The sequence below is a fragment of the Ornithorhynchus anatinus genome, chromosome X4 (genome assembly GCF_004115215.2).
Source record: "Ornithorhynchus anatinus isolate Pmale09 chromosome X4, mOrnAna1.pri.v4, whole genome shotgun sequence".
In the NCBI taxonomy this organism is placed as follows: Eukaryota; Metazoa; Chordata; class Mammalia; order Monotremata; family Ornithorhynchidae; genus Ornithorhynchus; species Ornithorhynchus anatinus.
Genome location: NC_041752.1, coordinates 1,528,663 through 1,539,042, shown reverse-complemented (window position 1 = coordinate 1,539,042; position 10,380 = coordinate 1,528,663). Strand labels below are relative to the sequence as shown.

At 65.9% G+C, this 10,380-nt stretch overlaps 1 protein-coding gene across 1 annotated transcript; it reads left to right on the top strand.

The window, feature by feature from the left end:
- The first annotated feature begins 2,057 nt into the window (after positions 1–2,057).
- C1R (complement C1r) lies at positions 2,058–9,714 on the top strand. Its single transcript, XM_029054483.1, has 11 exons — positions 2,058–2,288; positions 2,808–3,036; positions 3,850–4,042; positions 4,509–4,640; positions 5,137–5,333; positions 5,520–5,667; positions 5,786–5,907; positions 6,229–6,307; positions 6,610–6,750; positions 7,908–7,982; positions 8,809–9,714. Coding segments are annotated over exons 1-11 (2,106 nt in total). The 5' UTR covers positions 2,058–2,286; the 3' UTR covers positions 9,597–9,714.
- Positions 9,715–10,380: the final 666 nt, after the last annotated feature.

Here is a 10,380-nt window from a genome sequence, read left to right as displayed (position 1 = left end):
TCCGGCTCCCCCGCTTCTAGACTGTGAGCCCGTTGAGGGCAGGGATTGTCTCTGTTTGTTGCCGAACTGTACCTCCCTAGCACTCCGTACAGGACTCTGCACACAGTAAGCGCTCAATAAATATGATTGAATGAATGCATGAATCCCTGACTCTCCCCTCAGTGAGCAAACCCTGGGAAGCAGCGTGGCTCAGTGGAAAGAGCCTGGGCTTGGGAGTCAGAGGTTGTGGGTTCTAATCCCCGATTCGTCGCTTGACAGCCGGGTGACTTTGCGCAAGTCAGTTCACTTCTCTGGGCCTCAGGTACCTCATCTGTAAAATGGGGATGAAGACCGTGAGCCCCACGTGGGACAACCTGTTACCGATTTATACATTCCGAGAGCTTAGTACAGTGCTCTGCACGTAGTAAGCGCTCAATAAATACTATTGAATGAATGAATGAATGAACAACCTGCTGACCCTGTATCTACCCCAGCGCTTAGAACAGTGCTCGGCACAGATGGCGCTTAACAAATACCAACAATATTATTAATTCCGGCTCCGCCACTCGTCAGCTGTGTGACCTCGGGCAAACCGCCTCACTCCTCTGCGCCTCAGTGACCTCATCTGTAAAACGGGGATTAAAAAGCGGGAGCCCCACGTGGGACAACCCGACGACTTCGCGTCTATCCCAGCGCTTAGAGCAGTGCTCGGAACGTAGTCAGCGCTTAATGAATACAACGTGAGAAGCAGCGTGGCTCAGCGAAAAGAGCCCGGGCTTGGGAGTTAAAGGTCATGGATTCTAATCCCGACTCCGCCGCTTGCCAGCTGAGTGACTTTGGGCAAGTCGTTTAATTTATCTGTGCCTCAATTACCTCATTTAAACTGTGAGCCCCACGTGGGACAACCTGATCCCCTTGTCTCACCCCACAGCGCTTAGAACGGTGCTAAACACATAACAGTAATAATAATTCTGTTATTGTTAAGCCCTTACTATGTGCCAAGCACTGTTCTAAGCGCTGCATAGATACAAGGTCATCAGCTTGTCCCTCTTGGGCTCACAGTCTTACTCTCCATTTTCCAGATGAGGTCACTGAGGCCCAGAGAAGTGAAGTGATTTACCCAAAGTCACACAGCTGACAAGCGGCGGAACGGGGATTCGAACCCACGCCCTCTGACACCCAAGCCCGGGCTCTTGCCGCTAAGCCCCGCTGCTTCTCTAAATACGATCGACTGGTAGATGGATGGCCCCGGTGGGGGGCAAGCCCAGGTTCCCCCGGACCTCCCTCCCCGCTCGGAGAGCAACGTACCGAGCGCTCGGAAGGGACAGTCGGGCCCCGGGTAGGGACCAGCCCCCCCCCCCCAATTAGGGGCTCACGGTCTAGAGAAGCAGCATGGCTCAGCGGAAAGAGCCCGGGCTGGGGAGTCGGAGGTCTTGGGTTCAAATCCCACCTCCGCCGTTTGTCAGCTGGGTGACTTTGGGCAAGTCATTTCACTTCTCGGGGGCCTCAGCGACCCCATCTGTCAAATAGGGATTAGGACTGTGAGCCCCACGTGGGACGACCTGATCACCTTCTATCCTCCCCGGCGCTTAGAACGGTGCTTGGCACGTAGTGAACGCTCAGCGAATGCCATCGTGCCCTTGACTCTATTTATCGCCATTGTTCTCGTCTGCCCGTCTCCCCCGATTACACTGTAAGCCCGTCGAAGGGCAGGGACTGTCTCTATCTGTTGCCGATTTGTCCATTCCAAGCGCTTAGGACAGTGCTCTGCACATGATGAGCGCTCAATAAATACTATCGAACGAATGAATCTATTATTATGAATAACCGTCATCGTGGCCGTATTAATAATAATAATAATAATAATAATAATGGCGGTATTTGTTTGAGCCTCACGGGGACAACCTGATGACCCCGTATCTCCCCCAGCGCTTAGGGCAGCGCTCTGCACAGAGTGAGCGCTTAACCCCTACCCACATCATCACTGAGCGCTTGCTGGGCGCTTGAGAGAGGACGCTGGAACAATAGAGAGACACGTTCCCAGCCCGCGGCTTCCGCGGCCCACAACCAGCTTAGGGTCCAGAGGGGGACGCGGAGAATGAGCGCTCAGTAAGTAGGACGGGAGGAATCGAACGGAGGAAATCCGGGCCGGCAGGTGGCGCCGCCAGCGGGGAAACCACGTGCGGGCGAGCGGGAGGGCGGCTGGGCGACGGGAGGGCCGCACCCCTGGACTTCCCCTCCGGCCCTCGGCCCTCCAGTGCGGACGGAGCGGCCGGCGCGACGGGAGCCACACGCAGGCCGGGCGCCATGTGAGTGGGATGCGCCCCCCCCCCCGAGGTCCACGGGACCCCCACCCCGCCCCCACCGCCCCCTGCCCCACGCGGGGCGATCACCAGAGACCCCCACTCCCCACGCCGAGAGCGGGCGGTGGCCCCGGCGCGGTAGGGGGTGGCCCCCCGCGGGACCGGCCCGGCCCGGGATCCTCTGGAGGAAGGGGGGAGAGGGGCAGGGGGTCCCACTCCCACGGAGGATGCCGCCCCCGCCTGGAAACCCCCACCGCCCCCCGGGCCGGGGGAGGTCGGCCGGAGGGCGACGACCGCCGGGCCGGGGACGGTTCTGGAAGCCGTTGACCCACGGGCCGCGCCGACCTCCTCTCCGTCCCCCGCCCGCGGATCCCTCCCTCTCTCTCCCCTCCCTCTCGCCCCACGGGGATCTGCCCCTTCCCCCCGGCTCCCGGGGGTCCCCGACCTCTCCCCCCTCGTCCTCGGGGCCCCCTCCCCGACCTCCCCGGGCCGACCGGGCCGATCCCCCGTCCCCGCTCCCGCCAGGCTGCGGTGGGTCGTCCTCGGGGCCCTGCTCCTGGGCGGGCCGGGCCGGGCCGGCCCGGTCACCGAGCGCATGTACGGGGAGGTGACGTCGCCCCGGTACCCCCGGCCGTACCCCAACCTCCACCGCGGCGCCACGGAGGTCGCCGTGCCGGCCGGCTACCGCGTGAAGCTCGTCTTCTGGCAGTTCGACCTGGAGCCGTCCGAGTCCTGCTTCTACGACTACGTCAAGGTGGGGGCGGCGGGCGAGGGGACCCCGCTCCCCCCGGCCCCCCGAGGCCACTCGGCCCCCTGACCGGAGCCCCTCGCCCCCCGCCCCCGCCGAGAAGGAGACCCCGGAAGCGGCAGGGCGGGGTGGCTAGAGCCCGGGCCGGGGAGTCGGAAGGTCGTGGGTTCTAATCCCCGCTCTGCCACTCGTCTGCTGGGTGACCTCGGGCGAGTCACTTCGCTTCTCTGGGCCTCGGTCACCTCCTCTGGGAAAGAGGGGTGGAGACCGGGAGCCCCTGGGGGACGGGGACCGTGTCCGACCCGATTTGCTCGAATCCAGCGCTTAGTACGGTGCCTGGCAGGCGATAGGTGCCTAACAGATACCGTCATCCTTATTATTATTCGCCGCTCCTCCGGTTGGAATCCCACCCGCTCCCCGAGATGGGGGTCCAGCCTCCTGCCTCAGTTTCCCAGAGCCCCCTACGGGCGACTCGATCGGCCAATCCCGGGGCTACGGAGATCCAGGGTAGAGGGCCGGGGTTCGGTTCCCGCCGAGGACCCGGGTCTGCTACCTGCCCGGCCCCAGGATGAGGGAAAAAGCTCCCCTCTGGAGGGGCCCTGCCGGGCAGGCGGGTGCTATATTAACTGCTTACTGTGTGCGGAGCGCCGCGCTGGGTTCCTCCTGCGCGCAGAGAGCCGTGCTCGGCGTCCGCTGGGTGCAGAGCGCCGTGCTGGACCCCTGTTGGTTCCCGGAGCCGGAAGCCCTCCACTCGTCCTGGCCACCGCTAGCCCCGACCCATTTCGCCTCCCCCGCCCCCCGCCCCTCGCCCCTTGCCAGGTTTCGGCGGACAAGGAGGACCTAGGCCGGTTCTGTGGGCAGCCCGACTCCACGCTGGGCCATCACCCGGGCCACCGGGAATTCCTCTCCAAGGGCAACCGGATGCGGCTGACCATGCACACCGACTTCTCCAACGAGGAGAACGGGACCACGGTCTTCTACAAGGGCTTTCTGGCCTACTACCAGGCCGTGGGCGAGTAGCCTCCCCCCGCGGCGGGCCGAGCGTGGGGGGAGGTCCGGGGGGATCCGGGCTCGCCCCCCACCGGGGCGGTCGATGCTGTTTATTGAGCGTTTGCTGTGTGCAGAGCACCAAACGCTTGGGGGAGGTCGCTGGAACAATAAACGGACACCTTCCCGGCTCCCAACCAACTTAGGGTCCGGAGGGGGAGACGGGGATTAAGAGAAATAAATGACGGATATGGACACGAGTGGTGCGGGGCTGGAGAGGGGAGGAATAAAGGGAGCAGGCCAGGGCGACGCCGAAGGGAGCGGGCGAAGAGGAGAAGGGGCGGAAGGGGAGAAGTGGGTGTCCGGCGAGCCCGAGGGTCGGGGGTCCCCAGGGTCCCGTCCCCGACGGAGGGACGGGGGCGAGGCGGCGTCCCCCCGGCCTCTCCCCGGCCGGGGCCGGGATCCGACCCAAGCCCCCGCCTCCCGCCCAGACCGCGACGAATGTACCGAGCCGGACGACGCCGGACCGCGCTGTAAGCAGCTCTGCCACAACACGGTGGGCAGTTACTTCTGCTCCTGCCGTCCCGGCTACCGTCTGAACAGGGACCGCCACTCCTGTCGGGGTGAGCGCGGGGGGGCGACCCGGCTTGGAAAGGGGTGGGACGGAGGGGAACCCCCCCGCGGTGGCCATGGGCTACCTCCGACCCGATCCCCGCTGCTCGAGGTCGCCCCCCCCCCCGCCGCCCCCTGCCCCCTTCCCGCCAACCCCCGGTCTTGCTTCCCCCCAACCACCTCCGGCCGGTTGGAACCCTCGCCCCCCGCTACCGTCCGCCCAGCTACGGCGCCGTGGATAGAGCCCGGGCCCGGGAGTCAGAAGGTCATGGGTTCTAACCCCCGGCTCCTCCACTTATCTGCCCTGTGACCTCGGTTGAGTCGCTTCGCTTCTCCGGGCCTCGGTTGCCGCATCTGGAAAATGGGGATTGAGACTGCGAGCCCTTCGTGGGACGGGGACTGCGTCCAGTCCCATTTGCGCGTGACCATCCCGGCGCTTAGTACCGCGCCGGGCGCCTAGGAAGCGCTCGACGGATACCGTAACGATGGTGTGACGTCCCTCCGCAGCGGACTGCGGCGCGGAGCTGTACACGGAGCCGACGGGCTCCGTGTCCAGCCTGGACTACCCCCAACCCTACCCGCCGGACATGCGCTGTAACTACAGCATCCGCGTCGACCGTGGCCTCGGCCTGACCCTCAAGTTCCTGGAGCCCTTCGAGATCGACGACCACCAACAAGTCCGCTGCCCCTATGACCAGCTCCAGGTGCCGTCCCCCCGGACCTCCCCCGAGCCCCCAAAACACCCGCCCGGCCCGGGCCCTCCACCGGCCCCCTCGTCTCCCACGGGCCCCCCCCGGCCTGGACCCTCCTGGGCCCACCTCCTCTGCTCCCACGGGTGACTTGGAGCAAGAGGGGTCCGAGTGACCGGTCCCGCCCCCGGCTCCCTTCAGATCTACGCCAGCGGGAGGCTGCTGGGAGAGTACTGCGGCACCAAGAACCCGGGCGTCCTGGACACCGGCGGCAACGCCGTGGACCTGGTCTTCCTCACCGACGAGTCGGGCTTCAGCCGGGGCTGGAAGCTCCGCTACACCTCGAAAGGTGAGGAGGCCGCCCCCACCCAGCCCCTTCCCTTCCGGCTCCTCTTGGCCGCGCCCCTCCGCGTCCCCGGCCCTCGGGGAGGGGGACCGGGCCTCGACGCCCCTCCGTCCGCCCCCAGCCGTGGAGTGCCCCCTCCCCGTGCCGAGGGACCAGTTCACCGTCATCAAAGACCCCCAGCCCCGCTACGAGTATCGCGACTATTTCATCGCCACCTGCAAGACCGGCTACCAGCTCAACGAGGTGAGAGGCCAAGGGCCGGGAACCTTCCCACCCTCTCCCGGCCCCCGGGAACACTGCCGGCCCCCACGACGCCTCCCCTTCCCCAAAGGGCCGGCCGCCGACCCCCACCCCTCCCCGGAGGCCCAGGTTCCGCCCCACTCCGCCCCGTCCCCCGAGAGCCGGACCCTCCACTGACCCGCCCCGTCCTGCCCAGGCCCCCGGCTCGGACCATCCCCGCGAAGCCGGGCTCCGCCCCCCCCCCCGCCGACCCACCCGCACCCCCATCCCTCCCCGGAGAGCCGGGCTCTGCCCCCGAACCTTGACCGCCCTCCTCCCCCTCAGGGGAACCGCGTTTTACCTTCCTTCACCGCTGTGTGCCAAGATGACGGCACCTGGCACCGGGCCATGCCTTCTTGCAAGAGTAAGTGGTCCTGGAGGAGGATTAGATTATCCTCTCCCCCTCCGCCCTGGGGATCCCCGCCTCAGAGCAGGGGGGAAGGGTCTGGGGGGAGTAGTTCAACCCCCCGCAACACACCCGGTCTACAGGGTCGGGCGTCGAGCCCCGCCGGATCCCCGGGAGGGCCGGAGGATCCGGGACAGGGCTGGGGGGGCGGGGGGCGGTGGCACCCGCAGACTCCCCGCAGACTCCCTTCCCCGACGGTCCCCCCGTCACCCCCGGCCCAGCCCCCTCAGGCGGCCCCGTCCGTTCTGCTCCGCTCACAGTCGTCAACTGCGGCGAGCCCAGCCTCCTGCCCAATGGGAAGGTCGAGTACCTCACGGGCCGGGAGCTGAAGACCTACCGGGCCCAGATCCAGTACAAGTGCCGGGAGCCATATTACCGCCTCTTGGCGCCCGGGGGTACCGGTGAGTCCCCCCAGCCCGGGGCGGGGCGGCGGGGCGGGGCGTCCGGCCAGGGGGACCGGGATCCTTCGGGGGCGGCCTTCTCGGACACCTTTCCTCGGTCGGCCCTCCGGAACCTCCTCCCCTCGGTGGGAACGTCCTCCACCCTCACGGTGAGGCCCAGGGGCCCCGGAGGAGGAGGAAGGAGCAGTGGGGTCGTCCCCGGTTTCTTTTGCGGTCTGATCTTCCCAGTGCTCAGTCCGGTGACGATAAAAAAATAATCACGACCGTGGTATTGGTTAAGCGTGGTATTGGAAGCAGCGTGGCTCAGTGGAAAGAGCACGGGCTTTGGAGTCAGGGCTCGTGAGTTCAAATCCCAGCTCTGCCACTTGTCAGCTGTGTGACTGTGGGCATGTCACTTAACTTCTCTGTGCCTCAGTTCCCTCATCTGTAAAATGGGGATTAAGACTGTGAGCCCCACGTGGGACGACCTGATTCCCCTGTGTCTACCCCAGCGCTTAGAACAGTGCTCTGCACATAGTAAGCGCTTAACAAATACCAACATTTATTATTATTATTATTATTATTATTATTATTATTAAGCGCTCGCTATGTGCCGGGCACTGTACTAAGGCGGAGACAGGCAGATGTGTTCTGCACTAGGTAGACCGAAAGCTCCTTGAGAGAGGGATCGCGTCTACCGACTCTACTGCGGCGTGCTCTTCCAAACGCTCAGTGCCGCGCGGGGCGCACGGTCGTCTTTGCCGCCTGACCGATGGCTCCGTCCCTGGGCAGAGAAGATTCGGCTAGTCCCGGCAGCCCGTTTGGGAGGCTTGAATGACCCTTTTCTCTAGCCCGTCAAAGCCCCCGGGGGTTACGCCCAAATCTTCCAAAGCGAGAGACCCGTCTCTCCATCCGCGGCCCTGACTGTACCCCGGTCACTGAGGGAATAGTAGCAGCGATGAAGATAATGATAATAATACTGGTGGAATCCGTTAAACGCTTACCGTGAGCCAAGCACTGTACCAAGCACCGGGGTCCGTCCGAAATCATCGGGTGGGATCATCTCTGGGGGAGAGAGAGATGAAGCCATACCCCGCGGCCCTCTGATGCCGGCCGGGGCCCCGGGACTGCCCGGCCCTGCCCCCCGCTCACCCTCCTCTCCGCCTTCCCCCGGTCAGGTACGTACAGCTGCTCGGCCCAGGGCTCCTGGAAGGACCAGCTGGGAGGAAAGAAGATTCCCCTGTGCCTACCAGGTCAGGACCGGATCCCACAACCTCACGCTCTTCCTGCCGACGGGACAACTAGCTCGGGCCCCGGAGGGGCGGGGATGGAGGCCGGGGCCCTGGAAGACCGGGAATGGAGGCCGGGGCCCTGGAAGACCGGGAATGGAGGCTGGGGCCCCGGAGGAGTGGGGTTGGAGGTGGGGGCCCCAGAGGGGTGGGAATGGAGGCCGGAGGCCAGGGCCCAGGAGAAGCAGGGATAGAGGTCAGGGCCCCGGAGGGGCCGGGAGGGAGGCCGGGGACCTGGGAGAAGCGGGGAGAGAGGCCGGTTCCCCGGAGGGCCGGGAACGGAGGCCGAGGCCCCGGAGCGGCGGGAATGGAGGTTGGGTCCCTAGAAGACCGGGAATGGAGACCGGGACCCCGGCGAAGCGGGGATAGGGGTCGGGGCCCTGGAGGGGAGGGGATGGAGGCCGGGGCCCCGGACGGGAAGGTTCGGAGGATGGGGCAGAAGCGGAACCGAGGGAGGGAGGGAAGCGGGAGAGGGCCGAAAACAGGAGGAGACGGGCGGAGATGAGATGCAGGCAGAGCTTGAGGAAACAGAAACCGAGGAGTCGGGGGAGGAAAGGGAAGTGTCCTGCGTGGTGAGCGGCCGGCGCGGGGAGAGGGGGAGGGGAAGGAATCGGGGAGGGGGAGATTTCCACGAGAGGGATGAGGAAGGAGTAAGTGGACTTCAAGCGGGGAGGGTGGGGATGGGAAGGGAGAACGAGAGACAGAGAGAGATAGAAAGAGAAGGCTGGGAAGGAGGTAACTGGAGGCGGGAGAGGGCCCGTCGGTGACCCCCCGCTCCCCGCCTCTGCAGTGTGCGGCCAGCCGGTCACACCCGTGGTCCACAAGCAGCGCATCATCGGCGGCGACAAGGCCCAGCCGGGCAACTTCCCGTGGCAGGCCTTCATCCGGGTCCAGGGCCGCAGCGGCGGGGCCCTGCTGGGGGACCGCTGGGTGCTCACGGCCGCCCACATCTTCCGGCCCAAGGGGGGCTTCGGCCCTCAGGACCTGGAACAGGTGGACGTGTTCCTGGGCCACACGGACCTGGAGGAAATCGAGAAGCTGGGGGCCCACCCCGTGCGCCGGGTGGTGATCCACCCGGACTACCGACCCGACGACCCCGACGACTTCAACGCCGACATCGCCCTGCTGGAGCTGGAGGACGGCGTCAAGCTGGGGCCCGACCTCCTGCCCATCTGCCTGCCCGACCCGGCCAACGTCTCCTACTACGACCCGGGCCGGCTGGGCTACGTCAGCGGCTTCGGGGAGGAGAGGAAGAGGCTCTCGGACCAGCTCAAGTACGTGCGGCTCCCCGTGGCCGCCCGGGACACCTGCCAGGCCTGGCTCCGGAAACACAGACGGGCGGACGTCTTCTCCCAGAACATGTTCTGCGCCGGGGACCAGGCCCAGAGGCAGGACGCGTGCCAGGGGGACAGCGGCGGGGTGTTCGCGGTGCAGGACGACCACAGCGACCGCTGGGTGGCCTCCGGAATCGTGTCCTGGGGCATCGGCTGCGGGAAGGGCTACGGCTTCTACACCAACGTCCTCAAGTACGTGGCCTGGATCCAGGAGGTGATGAGCGGGGGGGAGGCGGGGGCGTGAGGGCCCGGAGCCCGCGGGGGCCACGGAGGGCCCGGGGCGCCGAGCGGGCGTCGGGGAGACGGGATCCCCCCTATTGCCCGCGGCCGGTGCCCGGATTAAAGTCACTGCAGGAAACGCCCCCCGGCTCGCGTCTCCTCTTCCGTCGACACCCGGTCTCGGGCGGACCCGGGCTTGGAGGCGGGGGGGGGGTCGTTCGGGGTGGAATGGGGGCGCGGGGAGGGGAGGGGGTCAGCTCGGGAGGCCATCAGAGCCGTCGTCCCGACCCCGGCGCTCAGTTCGGCGCTCACGATCGTCACCGACAATCGTCAGAGAGATCGAGTGACTTGCCCGAGATCACACAGCGCATCGGGGGGCAGAGCCGGGACGAGAATCCGGTTCCCTCCAGTCCCGGCCCCGCCCTCCCGCTCTTCCAACTTTTGCTACCTTCTTACTTTACTACTACTAATAACTGGTATCTGTTAGGTGCCTCCTGGGTGTCAAGCACTGTACTGAGCACTGGGGGTAGATACAAGGTGATCGGGTCCCCACGTGGGGCTCGCGGTCCGAGTGGGAGAGAGGAGAGGTATTTTACAGATGAGGGAACCGAGACACAGAGAAGTTAAGCGACCTGCCCAAGGTCACACGACAGGCAAGTGGCGGAGCGGGGATTAGAACCCCAAACCCCTCATTCCCAGGCCCGTGCTCTTTCCGCCAGATCACGCCGCCGGACCGCTGGGTGATAGCGCCACCCTGGCGGAGGGGTCTGGCTGCCGGGGGGAGCCTCAGGAGGGGGAGTGGGGAGAGG

Excerpts from the sequence above, each read along its gene's own strand:
- C1R (XM_029054483.1), top strand. Across the intron at positions 3,037-3,849 it reads GCTTCTACGACTACGTCAAG|GTTTCGGCGGACAAGGAGGA; the intron begins GTGGGGGCGGCG and ends GCCCCTTGCCAG. Across the intron at positions 4,043-4,508 it reads GGCCTACTACCAGGCCGTGG|ACCGCGACGAATGTACCGAG; the intron begins GCGAGTAGCCTC and ends CCTCCCGCCCAG.